The sequence below is a fragment of the Bufo gargarizans genome, chromosome 4, assembly GCF_014858855.1.
Source record: "Bufo gargarizans isolate SCDJY-AF-19 chromosome 4, ASM1485885v1, whole genome shotgun sequence".
NCBI lineage: Eukaryota > Metazoa > Chordata > Amphibia > Anura > Bufonidae > Bufo > Bufo gargarizans.
Genome location: NC_058083.1, coordinates 21,688,312 through 21,701,818, shown reverse-complemented (window position 1 = coordinate 21,701,818; position 13,507 = coordinate 21,688,312). Strand labels below are relative to the sequence as shown.

Here is a 13,507-nt window from a genome sequence, read left to right as displayed (position 1 = left end):
TTGGAAATGGTTCAGGCTGACAAGGTGCCCCCCTCCCCCCTTGCCTATAATGGAACTGTCCGTTTTTGAACCCCACCTGCTGCGGTGGGTCCATACCTTCCCTCTGCACCGGGCCGTTCCCCCAGCCTCCACTAGGCGGCGCTCTCCCGCGTCTCAGCAGCAGTGCGGACTGTCTCCGGGAACACAGGCTGCGCCGTCCTGTCCTCAGCCCCAGGAGGCTGCGAGAAAGCCGCGGGCTGCCAGCTACCAAGTCACTTGTAGCTCCATAGGGTTCGTCTTTCCATCTAGAACATTTACAGTGCAAAGAGACCCTACACAAACCATGCCATAGCCGGCATGCTGGGGGTTGTAGTAGTGCTGCAGCTCCTGCTCTGTGATGCAGACAATGAGCCCCCTCCCCGGTGACAGGCTGTGTGGCCGGCCTCCCATCTGCCTGCCCCTCCGCGGGGTGAGAAGCAGCAGGCTCACATTACCCGCCACAGAAAGGGGAGGGGGAGGCATTTTGGCGCTAAATATCTAGCACCTCCCAAGTAGGAGGCTTCATGAATGAGGGGAGGAGGAGGGGGTGGATTGGGGGCTCCTCTCCCCGTCTCCCCTCCTTTCTCTCGGGTGTGTCAAAATTTTTTTTTTAAGTTAATAATATCCAAGAGCTTCAAAGTGCGTGTAGTGACAGAGTGCAGTGTGCAGGAGAGGAGTGACAGCGGAGGTAAGGCTGCCCTGCTGCATCCTGCCCCCTGGCAGCTCCCCAGCGCTGCTTTGTTTCATGGGTGCAATCTATAGGTACAGTCTGCATTGGAGCTCTGGATGTGTAATGCTTATGGCGTAGCTTGCATTTGGGTCCTGGATGTGTAGTGTATATGTTGTTGACTATGGTTTAGGTACTGGATGTGTAATGCATATGTTATAGCATGCAATGAGTGCTGGATGTGTAATGCATATGTTGTAGCCTGCATTGGTTCTGGATGTGTAATGCATATGTTATAGCATGAAATGAGTGCTGGATGTGTAATGCATATGTTGTAGCCTGCATTGGGTACTGGATGTGTAATGCATATTTTACAGCATGCATTGGGTTCTAGTTGTGTAATGTATATGTTATAGCATGCAATGAGTCCTAGATGTGTAATGCATTGGGTTCTGGATGTGTAATGCATATGTTGTAGCCTGCATTGGGTACTGGATGTGTAATGCATATTTTACAGCATGCATTGGGTTCTAGTTGTGTAATGTATATGTTATAGCATGCAATGAGTCCTAGTTCTGTAATGCATTGGGTTCTGGATGTGTAATGCATATGTTGTAGCATGCATTGGGTTCTGGATGTGTAATGCATATGTTGTAGCATGCATTGGGTCCTGGATGTGTAATGCATATGTTATAGCATGCATTGGGTCCTGGATGTGTAATGCATTAGTTACAGCATGCATTGGGTTCTGGTTGTGTAATGCATGTGTTACAGCATGCATTGGGTTCTGGTTGTGTAATGCATATGTTACAGCATGCATTGGGTTCTGGTTGTGTAATGCATATGTTGTAGCCTGCAGTGGGTTCTGGATGTGTAATGCATATGTTGTAGCCTGCAGTGGATACTGGATGTGTAATGAATGTCATGATGACTGTTGTCAGGATTGGGTAGTGCCCGTTTTTGCAGATTTGATCTGACACTTGCGCTGCAGATCCCTCCAGTGCCAGGGCTGGGAGGTGACAGCTGCAGTCCTATCACTAGTGGTAACTTCTGCTTGGATGTAATGCTGAGTGAGCGGGCAGGAGGGCATGTGGACACACACAGGGGGCACACACAAAAGCAGCCTGCCTGGCTCTCTGCATATACATCCTTCGGGTGGGAGTATCCGCTGAGTGGCGCAGAGTCCTTCTTGCAGTCCAGCCCTCTCTCTCTGCATCTTTTTTCCTGCATCTCTATCCAGAAACACCCCCTGAACTGCATGGACCACTGGCAGCGTCACCTACTCTTATTGCCATCTTCTCGCCTGGTCATGGTTGCATGATTATCATTCTGACGGCGTTTTCTCCTCTTTTAGATAGCGGCTGGCTGGATCTGTGGAGAACTCCTCTCTGGTGGTACTTTTTTTTATTTTTTTTATTGAGTGCTCAGAGCTGGAAGATGCCCGGGGTGGTGAGCAAGAACCCGGACCTGGAGTTTGACTCCTTGCAGCCTTGTTTCTACCCAGACGAGGATGACTTTTATCTGTGTGGCCCGGACTGTGCCCCCCCAGGGGAAGACATCTGGAAGAAGTTTGAATTGCTCCCCACGCCCCCTCTTTCTCCAAGCAGAGCAGGGCTACAGAGTGACCCTCTGTCTCCTGGGCAGGGGCCCCTATTAGATTATGGCTTACCGGGCGTTGAGGATCCCTTGGACTGGGCATCAGAGTTGTTGCTGTTGCCTCCTGAAGCCGACTTGCTTGGGGGCTGCGGCTGGAGCACAGATCTGGGTTTGTCCACTGGCAACCTCAAGTCCATCATTATCCAGGACTGTATGTGGAGTGGCTTTTCTGCCAGGGAAAAGCTTGAAAGGGCAGTCAACGAGAAGCTGGGTAAAGCCGCAGGGATCGTCGAATCTGGAGCCCAGAACCAAACCATCACCCCTTCTGCCAGCAGTGTACCTGAGCAAGGCGAGGATTTAAACAACCCTGCTTCCCACTGTGTAGACCCAGCAGTGGTTTTCCCATTTCCCATCAACAAGGGAGAAAGCGGCAGAATTGGGCAAGCCAGTCCTCCAGTCAGTGCCATCTCCACCGCTGTACCCTCTAATGCACCAGTCAGAAGCAGCAGCCAGCCAAGCGGAACCAGCAGTGCCAGCTCTGGAGACGACAGCCATAGTGAATCTGGTAAATTCATTATCTATTTTGCTTGATGGACCTACTTTCTGGTCATTTTAGAATTTAAAGCAGCATTGTCCCCATCTAGTAACACTAAGTGGCTGTATATTGTTGGCATAGGTAGATCTGTTATTACTGAGGTTCTAGCATGTTTGTGATGGGTTGCATGAGGGGCGCATAAATCATGCAGTTTCGAGATTGGCATGAATCATAGAAACACATATAAGGGGGGAACTCTGGCACCGAGGGTCATGAACATGCCCTGCGGATAAAGGTAGACATGTGACGGGGTGTATGCACTTGTGTTTGTGGGTGTGTATGGAAAGTGACTCGAGAGGAGCTGTAATCTGTAGGTCTCATGTTCATACTTGTAGGCAATGCCCAGACTGGTGCGTCTTCGCCCCAGCCAATTTATGTCTGCCAGTACGAGATGAATAATCTCGTGTGTTCCGATTGATTAAATTCGCCAGTCATTGAGAAGTTATTAAACGTCGTTACGGCAGATTGGTAATCTTTTTATCTTAACTGTACAACCGGTCTACTCACTGTATCGGTTGACCATTATTAGATTTCATCAGGTCTTTGCACCGTCTGGTCAAAGACTGTCTACGTCTCACATTGTCATTGTACAAGGTGAGGTCTGTTTTGGAGGTCTGTAGCCAATTCGAGAGTAAAAAGTGACATTGAGTTAGGTCAAGGGCATATTCTCCTCTCCACCGTCCTCCTTGAATGGAACGTGTAGAGGGTATGTCCATGTAGGTATGGTGGAAGCTCTCGAAACAACTGACACAGTCACTTCAGCTCACCAAGTCCTTCTTCTTTGACCTCACTCCCACAATGAGCATTGAGAAGAGTGCCCCGTTAGAGGCCAATCAACGGTGGCCTATTGAGCGCCGAGGCCACCAGATGGCGATGTTTTTTTGCTTTTCATCCTGAAAGGGTTCATTGAATTAAGCGAGACCTTTTTAAGGAAGCAGACGGGGGTTGCTGTATATCTGAAAGGTAATCCTATCATGTTAGTTACTAGTAACAGATGCTTAGCAACTTAAAAAGCAGCTTCTCGGGCAGAATTACAACACCAGTGTTCCACCAGGCCTCCCTTCAATCGCCGTGCTGGCCATTTATCCTACTGGCTTACTAATTGTAGCTGAACAACAACATCCAGCGGACCCTGCTGGTCTGATAATGCTAAAGTTTATACCTACAGGCTAGACCCAACCAACCTCTGGTGGAAATTATACATTTGCCCAACTGTATTGAATTAAACCTATTTCTTCATATGATATTCTTTTTCGTAATTTTTTTAAAAATGATCCTTCATTATAGATCATATACCCTTAAAATAATACTTAATTGGGATTCTTAGCAGTGCCCCCTTATGGCCCAAAAATGTGAAAAAAAGTGTTTCCATTGGCATTTTTTTTTTCAGTCTAGTATATATATATATGGCAGCACTCCAAGGATTAAATGAAAAAACAATCACCTTTTATTCACCCATGTGGAGAGCGCAACGTTTCGGCTCAGCACTAGAGCCTTTCTCAAGCATATTTATAATTGTATTTGTTAAAAAATATATATTTTTTTTTAGCCCTTTAAATAGTAGCAGTCAATTTGGCATATTATTCTAGTCCTAGTCACAAACTGGCTAAACCCCTTTGTTGTTTGTGCCTTGACAGCTCCGAGGAAGCACTTCCTCGCAACAGCTGTCTTATTGGCTAGAAACCAAATCCCTGGCTTAAAGGGGCCTGCAGATGACCAGCAGCACATTATGCCTAGAAACAAACCCAGCGATTGTGTCTGGCTTTCCCTGTCACCGAGGAAGACAATTTGTTGAATGTTTTTTTTAAATCCTCCAAGTGCAGCAAATCTCCAGTTTGCTCTTTTCATGGAGTCTGTATCTAACTGTACAATTAGTTCCACTGTAATCCACGTAGCAGCAGACGTGACGCGGTGGCCGCGTTTGGCGTTCCTCACTTTTGCAAGGGTTAATGTTTAAATTAGCAAAAATGAACAAGTGTAATCAGTTGTAGAGGCAGAAGACTCTTTGTACGAAGATGGTCAGTCTGGGCTTGGAAAAATGTGTTTGACGGGTCTCAGGGCGTTACTTTCTAGACTTTGGAGGTTATCTTTATCCATGGTAACACAATTTTTTCTTCTATTTTTTTTTGTCAGATGACGAGGAGGATGATGAGGAAGATGACGAGGAGGAAGAGATTGATGTTGTCACGGTGGAGAAAAGGCGTTCCTTATCCAACAGGCCAGTTAATTGCCCGGCAGTGCTTCGCTCCAAATCCGCCACCAACCTTGCCTCTGGAAAAAATCTTCCCACCGAACTTATCCTCAAGCGGTGCGCTCCGGTCCACCAGCAGCATAACTACGCGGCCCCGTCTCCCTACGTAGAGACGGAAGAGGTAGCTCCGCCTCAAAAAAAGCAGAAGAACGAAACTCCCCGCGTGGTAAAGAATGTGGTACAACCAAAGGCTAAAAGCTCCAGCCCTCGTAACTACGACTCAGAAGACAGTGAGAGGCGACGCAACCACAACATCCTCGAGCGCCAGCGTCGCAACGACTTGAGGTCCAGCTTTCTCACTTTAAGGGACCACGTACCCGAACTCGTTAAAAACGACAAGGCCGCCAAAGTCGTTATTCTCAAAAAAGCCACTGAATACGTTCACTCCCTTCAGGCCGACGAACAAAGATTGTTACAGGAGAGAGAAAAACTTCAGCTCCGACAGCAGCAGCTCCTCAAGAAAATAGAGAAAGCACGGACTTGCTAGACTTTGTTCCTTTTCCCTCTCCTTCTCTTTCCGAACTGTCACTGCCACTTTGCACAAATATTTGATTCTTCAGAGCAAAACGAGAAAAAAAAAAAATAACGAGAAGTGTCGTTCTTTTTTTTTTTTTGACAATACGAATGTTGGTTTCATTTCCAATCCAGTTCACTCTGCAGTTGAAGATACAATTTTTTTTTAAAACATTTTTTATACGTTTTTGTTTCGTCATCGTTTCGAAACAACTGGATGATTTTTTTTTTTTGGTTCCTGAGTTGAGTAGACTGCCAAATGATTAACTGTTTTATTATTATTTTTTATTTTATTTTTTTGCTATAAACTTTGTAGGTTTTGTTTTTCATGTTGTGAGCGTTTTTGAGCTGCTGATCACATTTGTTTTTTGTAAGGTTCATTCAACTTTTTTGGTTTGTTGATGGTGCTCATTGTAACTGATGTTACTATTCTGGGGTTAGCACTTGTACCTCTGGAGGAATCTCTGTATATACCATTAATACTTGCCTTTTCTCGTGCAACTTTCTGGGGCTATGCTGGGTAGCTCTTTACTACCGATATTTAGACTGGAAGTTCAGACCCAAGTACTGTAACGCCTCAATGTTTGAGGAGCATGTTTTGTATACAAATATATTGTTAATCTCTTGTTATGTACTGGACTAATTCTTACACTGCCTGTATACTTTAGTATGACGCTGATACATAACTAAATTTGATACTTATATTTTCGTATGAAAATGAGTTGTGAAAGTTTTGAGTAGATATTTACTTTATCACCTTTTTGAACGGAGAACTTTTGTAAAGAAAAGTATTATATATGCCTTTTTTCTTAGCCTGTTTTCGTTGGTCCTTTCCTCTTTTTTTTTTATTGTATTTGTTCATGTCTTTGTTTTGGCGCATAGAACCGGAACGTTTCAGAGTTCTGTGAATGTTTTTTGTTTGTTTTTTACTCATTCTTTTTTCAACCAATGTAAATTTTTTAGTGCTTTTTTTCTTCTAGCACTTTGAAATACCTCATGTTTATGAAAATAAATAGCAGCAAAAGTTCATGTCTGTGTCTATTGGTCAATATAACGAGATTGGGAAAGATAGGTGATGTCTAAAGTTGAGCATGGGGGGGGGAACTTGGTTCTCCCATTTCCGATTTAGCTCCCATACACGCCCATAGGAGTTACGGAAACCTTAAAGCATCAGCTTCTTGGCTGTTTCTGTAACTCCGCCTTCCCTGGCTGGTGCTTACTGTGGTAATTCCCACCTGTGCCATGAAAGTTTTTTTAAATATTTCCCCCCCCCCCCCTACTATTTCAGGAACTTATCACCTACACCGCAAAGGCAGAGTCCTTTTGAAAAAACCTTGTGTGGTATGATAGCTGGCACCACTGGTTGTCACCCTGTGCAGAAGGGTTGGTCTGTTTTGTAATTTCATGTGAAAAAGTTTAGAAAATAAAGAGTGCAACCTACCAGTCACTCTCTATTGTCCACCTCATGCTAGCACTAATGGTCCAGTGTGTGACCATCTCTGGCACCCATACACATCAGCAGAATGAGTGCCTCCTGACCACCTATGAGGCACTACAAAACGGGGTAGCTGAAGTAGAGTTGGCCATGCATCCATCGTTTCCTCATTTCTGGAGTGCAACTGGGGAAGAAGAGGAGCTTCATATTCCTGATAGATGGACCTTGAAGAGGAGTTGGCATCTATCAGGCATTTATGGAATTTTTTATGTGCCATAAATTTTTCAGGTGGTAATACCTGTTTTATTGCGTCTTTTGGGATCTGTTCAGTCTGATAATGTAGCCCTCAGACCAGATAAGCTTGTGCAGCCCAATTTTATACACATGATGATTTACCCTTCTGTGCTGGGGCTGAACTACATTTAACTATAGCTGGCACATTTGCATATACAGTAGCCACTGGATGTGATGAGCTAAAGCTTAGCTACTGTTCATCTAATGGACCAGAAGACAACAGGAGATTTTGATATTCAAAAAGGCGCTACGTGGAAAATAAAAGTCCCACAAACAAAGCCACCTTAAAGGAAACCTGTCATCAGTTTTGTGCTGCCCATACTAACGGCAGAATAAAGTAGAGACGTGAGTTGATTTCAGGGGTCTGTCATTTAAAAGTAAGAGGTTGCTGAGAACCAACATTACAATCATTGCAGACTGGGCCTGGAAAAGAGTCACGACACCTGAGAAGAGTCATGGTTATTCATAAATTCCTGCTCTCCCTGCCCACCTGCTGCTGATTGACAGTCTTCTGCCTAATTGTCTCCCTTTCTCTCTAGGAAAGAACTGCCAATCATCAGCAGATGGGCGGGGAGAGCAGGAGATTATGAATAGCAATGACTCTTCTTAAGTAGATTTGACTTTTTTTTTTTTTTAAGGCCTGTGCTGTAATGATTATGATTCTGGTTCTCAGCAACCACTTACAGGTTCCCTTTAAATAGACATAAGTCAACTGTAGGAGAAAGTTTGTCCTATACTTACTGTTCTGAAGTTGTGTGGATCAGTCTCTCAGGAACACGGTCGCATGATGCTCCTCTTTTGAAAATCCTAGTTTCACCGAAGTCACATTTTTTAAATTAGTTTCTGGCCTGGCATTTGGCTGGGACGTCGCCTCCACTGTGGACAGGGACAGAACTGCTCCTCTCCCTGGAGCATGTGCAGATGAGGTGGATTCAGAAGTCTGTGCATGCGCCATTGAGAGGACTAGTTCTGGCCTTGTCCACTGCAGAATTGATGTCCTGTCCATAGCTCCAGTAGAAAATCTGGTAAAGGATGTGACGTCGTTAGAAGCTGGATTTTCAGAAGAGGAGCATCATGTTATCGGGTTTCCGAGAGGCTGATCCACGCAACTTTGAAACAGTAAATATATTACACACTTTCTCATATAGTTGGGTTATGTGCATTTAGGCTGGCGTTGTGGGACCTTTTTTGGTCCCATAAAACTCTTTTTTAACCTTTTATTTTTAATCTAGCGCCATTTTGAATATCAAGATCCTCATTCGTTAGATTAGAGTAGCAGTAGTAATGTATGTCTGTTCATCCACCGGGTTTCCAGAAGGCTGATCAACTCAACTTCAGGAATGGTAAGTATATTACAAACTTTCTTCTACAGGTGTGTTTTATGGGTCGTGGAAATCCTCCATGGAGAGGCATGTGACCATAGTGATGTGCCACTTGGGGACACATCCCTGCTGGAAGTTTACATGCAAGGACCAAAGTGCTGTGAAAACAGTTGTGGACCCATGGAGCCGGAAACTCAAAGTCAGGGAGGAGGTAGATATGCTACCCTTGCCAGGGTAGTTTGGGTGAGGGAGTTGTTTAAAAAAAACATTAAAATTGGAAAAAGTTCTAGTAACATATTTTATTAACTTATATTTTCAAAGTAAGGAAGCAATACATAAGTATTTGTATATTATATATAAATAGCGCCTTATGCAGTTAGTAATATAGTACATAAGGTAAGAAAAAAGTCAGAACACGCACCTTTACCTCGTGTAATTTCAAAAAAATTGACTTAATGTGTGAAAGCATTCACTGGGAGGGAGGCTGCATTATTTTATGCTGGAAATGTTTTTGGCCGCCATTTTGAAATCCGCCATATTGAAATCAACTCAGGTTTCAACAATGGGCATGTGATATATAAGTCTCTGCTAGAATTTACTCAGAAGTGCACTGGACGTGTCAGGTTTTTATCTGTATTTTTTTACGGTTTAGTGAGGTCAAAGTTTCCTGTGCATCTCGCAGAATGGTGGACACAAGGAACACGTCATGCAAAGCACTTTAGGAAACGTTGACCTCGCTGATACGTCAAAACAGACTCTTCCAGTGGGTTCCTGAGTAAATTCTAGCAGAATTCAATATGTCACATTTCAAAATGGCAGCTGAAAACTTTTCCACCCCCACCAACCAATCAATACTTTCACGCATTGGAAGTAACTTTTCTACAAATTACATCAGCTGAAAGGCTGTGTCCTGACTTTTGCCTCATCCTGTGTGGATTTTCTAGAACACTGGTCAGCATTTTAATTTGGGCTGCCCTATTTTATATATGCTTAAAGGGGTTATCCCACGAATAATGTAAAAAATGGAATTTATACACAACAACCTTTTTCTAACAAATAGTGATGGCCTTGCGGTTCGCCCAGCGGTGAGTTCGCAGAGAACTTTGCGCGTTTGCGATCTGCCGAACATGCGAACATATGGCAATGTCTGCGCGCGTTATATTCTTTTGCATTGCGCCGAACTTTGACCCATGACACATTCATCAGGTGGGACAGGACAGCCAATTGAGACATTTCAGCACATGGACACACCCCAACACTATAACAGAACCCGATCTGGCAGCCATTTTACATTATGTGTTCTGCCAGTGTAGGGAGAGGTTGCATTTTAGGTTGTTAGGAACTTAGGGACACTAAACGCTAGCTAATAGGGCCTAGAAAGTATATTATAGTATATGTGTATGCTTCCAGAAAATACTTAAGGCCTGCCATATATCAGCTACAAAATAGTGAGAGAGGTTTTCCATATACCTGTGTCCACAAAATACAGATTGAGGCCTGCCATATATCAGCTTCCACAAATACTGCTATTCTCTAGGGTCTTTGGCACAGGGTCATTTTGAAAATGACAGGCAGAGGAAGAGGGAGGACATTCCGCAGGGGTCGGGCAGGTGCACTAGGCCAGAACCTAAGTGGGAAGTTGGAGAAGGTGCGTGCGATTATGTCAAAGGACGCACCAGAGTTGCATGAGTGGCTCAATCAATCTTCCGCTTCTGCACCCTCCTCATGCTCTGTATCTGCACCCTCCTCACTCTCTGCTCTGTGCACCCCCAAATACACCACCATATCCCCTCCACTCGAGTCATTCCCAGACCTTACTGATGCGCAGCCATTCTTGGATGAGGAAAAGTAGGTAGCAATGGCCGCCACCCAGTGGTCTGGCGACAGTACCCAGTTCAGCCCAAGGAGGGTGGTCCCCGCTTTTGCTGCTTACTCAAAATCTCTAATGTCAGTGGTGGTGAAGGTGACGATGATGACGTGTCGATGGACGTCACGTGGGTGCCCACAAGAGTGGAAGAGGAGGGGAGTTCAGAGGGAGAGATGGAGCAGCAGATAGGGAGGAGAGCAGGCATAACTCGCAGTGCAAGAAGACTGCAAATGTATCTGGAGCGTGCCATCCACCATGCACAGTCACATCTTGAGCTCCCAGAATGCCGGAACATGGCTCCGCAGTGTGGGCTTTTTTTTAACGTGTCAGCTGCTGACAATAGTGTTGCCATCTGCAACCTTTGCTGTCAATGCATAAGTCGCGGTAAGCCCAACACTCACCTAGGGACGACCGCCTTAAGAAGGCACCTGGCCTCCCAGTGGGAGCAACGCCGTCAGAACCCACAAAGCCACACTCCCGGCGCTCCACGTCCTGCGTCTTCTCCATCTCCTCCACTCCACCTTCCACCGTGCCATCGTCGCATTCATCTCGCACAAGGCAGGCTTCCGTGGCCCAAATGTTCGAGCATAAAAAAAATGATGACGCTGGATAATCCTCTTGCCCAACGGCTGGCCGTTGGCTTGTCGGAACTGCTAGCCCACCAAGTACTGCCATATAAATTGGTGGACTTGGAGGCCTTTAGAAAAATTGTGGCCATTGGCACACCGCAATGGAAGGTCCCCAGAAGGAAATATTTCTCCCAGAAGGGCATCCCTGAAATGTATGGCCATATTTAGCAGCAAGTTAATATATCTTTGGCACACAGTGTCAGTGCCAAGATACATTTGACCACAGACACGTGGTCTAGCAAACACGGGCAGGGAAGGTACATAACTTTTACTGCCCACTGCTTGAACCTTCTGACAGCCATCAAGCATGTAACCCGTGGCACCCGTGTGGATTTGGTGTTACCGCCACAGATTGCATGCAGGCCGGCCTCTTCTTCTCCTTCTCCTACTCCATCTCCTTCTCAGCTGACTCCTCCTTTTCCACTGCTACCGCCTCTTCCACTGCACCCCCCAAGCTCCCCAGAACTTATTCGACATGCCAGGTGAGACGTTGTCATGCTGTGCTGCGGCTGTTGTGTCTGGAAGCCAAGAGCCACACCGGTCCTGCACTGCTTTCAGCTCTGCGGTCACAGCCCGATCAGTGGCTAACCGCGCTCAATTTGACAGTTGGTCAAGTGGTGTGCGACAACGGTGCCAATCTGCTGAGCGCGCTGAAACAGGGCAAAATTACACACGTCCTGAACTTAGTCGTGCAGCGATTCGTTGCCAAATACCCTGGGGTTTAGGACATCTTGCGACAGGCCATAAAAATCTCTGGCCATTTTAGAAGATCTTACACGGCCATGGCTCGCCTTGCTGACATTCAGCGGCACCACCATTTGCCCGTTAGACGTCTGATTTGTGACTGCCCGACGTTCTGGAACTCCACCTTGTATATGCTTGATAGACTGCTCCAGCAGAAACGTGCTGTTAACGACTACCTATATGAATTGTGCGGCAGGACAGGTTCTGGGGAGCTTGGTTTCCTTTCACCGCACCAGTGGCTGCTCATGAGTGACGCATGCAGACTCTTGCAGCCATTTGATGAGATCACCAAACTCGTCAGTAGCAGCCAGCGCACCATCAGTGACATCGTACTTTACTCCTTCTTTCTGGAGCGTGCATTGCGTCGTGTCATTGATCAAGCCATCAAGGAGCAGGATCTGGAAAATGAGGAAGTTGCAATGCTGGATGAATTCCCAGGGGGCTACTCCATCTGAGACAAGTCAGCAGGAGTAAGAGGAGGATGGTGGCTGGGGGAAGGAGGAGGAGGAGCAAGAATAGTAGGCTTTAAACTTTTCAGGGATCCCTGGTGTTGTCCGTGGCTGGGGGGAGGCGACCGAGGACGACATTCTCCTGGGCGATGAGCAGGAGCCAGGGCGCTCCACTGCTTCCAATTTAGTGCAAATGGGGGCCTTCATGCTTCAGTGTTTGAAGAGTAACCCTCGTATAAAAAGCATGAAGGTCAAGGAGCTTTGCAAACACAAAATGGCAGACATGTTACCAGGATCACAGAGGTCTGTCAGAATGCAGCATTTCCAGGTCTTGCTGCGAGAGATGCTGCATTGTGCTGTTGTGGGCACTGGCAGAGGAATTTCCACCCACAGCGAAACAGGTGCGGATACCAATCCTACCGCGCCTGCAAAAAGAGGGCGGTTTGAAGATGTGTTGGTCACTTCAGATATGAGATCATTCTTGCAACCAACCCATGGACAGCCGCCCTCCGGATCCAGCCTCAGGGAACGCCTAGACCGGCAGGTGTCCGACTACATCAGGTTAACGGCCGATGTGGACGTTCTGAGAGAGAAGGGTGTGCAGGCTTGACCTGTGGCCAGAGCTGGCACAATTTGCCATGGAACTCTTGGCTTGCCCCTCGTCGAGTGTCCAGTCCGAAAGGACGTTCAGCGCTGCAGGGGGGATTGTGACTGATAAGCACACTCATCTAGCTCACGGCAGTGTGGACTACCTGACATTTTTTAAAATGAATGAGGCATGGATCTCTGAGAAATTCAACACCTGTGATGACCACGTGTAATTTAATTTCCTCATACCAGCCCACACATATCCGCCACCACCCAGAACAAAGACTGGTCCTTGCCTTATTTATATACAGCGGCATAAAAGGCCTTTTATGTCAGGTGAATGCCTAATTTGACTAGTGATTAGTGATGACGTAGTTTTGTAGAACTTGATTCGGCTGCTTCGGCGAATTATACAAAAAATTTGCTTTAAATTACTTTGTCACAGAGCGCATTTCTTTGTAAGTAGTGGGTGCAATAACGGGGAACGGCGAGGGCACCGCCCCCGTCATTGAACCCCTTAGATGCTTTGTTGTTCGCTG

At 46.1% G+C, this 13,507-nt stretch overlaps 1 protein-coding gene across 3 annotated transcripts; it reads left to right on the top strand.

The window, feature by feature from the left end:
- Window positions 1-669: 669 nt before the first annotated feature.
- Window positions 670-5,741, top strand: MYCN (MYCN proto-oncogene, bHLH transcription factor). 3 transcript variants are annotated; one of them, XM_044289942.1, is made up of 3 exons: window positions 670-706; window positions 2,040-2,846; window positions 5,010-5,741. In XM_044289942.1, the coding sequence occupies exons 2-3, from the start codon at window positions 2,123-2,125 to the stop codon at window positions 5,612-5,614; spliced, it is 1,329 nt and encodes a 442-aa protein (XP_044145877.1). In that variant the 5' UTR covers window positions 670-706; window positions 2,040-2,122; the 3' UTR covers window positions 5,615-5,741. The 3 variants fall into 3 exon arrangements, with proteins under 3 accessions (XP_044145877.1, XP_044145878.1, XP_044145876.1); XM_044289943.1 differs by having other exon boundaries at window positions 685-780; XM_044289941.1 differs by lacking the exon at window positions 670-706 and having other exon boundaries at window positions 1,768-2,846.
- Window positions 5,742-13,507: the final 7,766 nt, after the last annotated feature.

Coding starts and splice junctions, on each gene's coding strand:
- MYCN (XM_044289941.1), top strand. CDS start 2,003: ATGATTATCATTCTGACGGCGTTTTCTCCTCTTTTAGATAGCGGCTGG. Junction 2,847..5,009: donor CGACAGCCATAGTGAATCTG/GTAAATTCATTA, acceptor TTTTTTTGTCAG/ATGACGAGGAGGATGATGAG.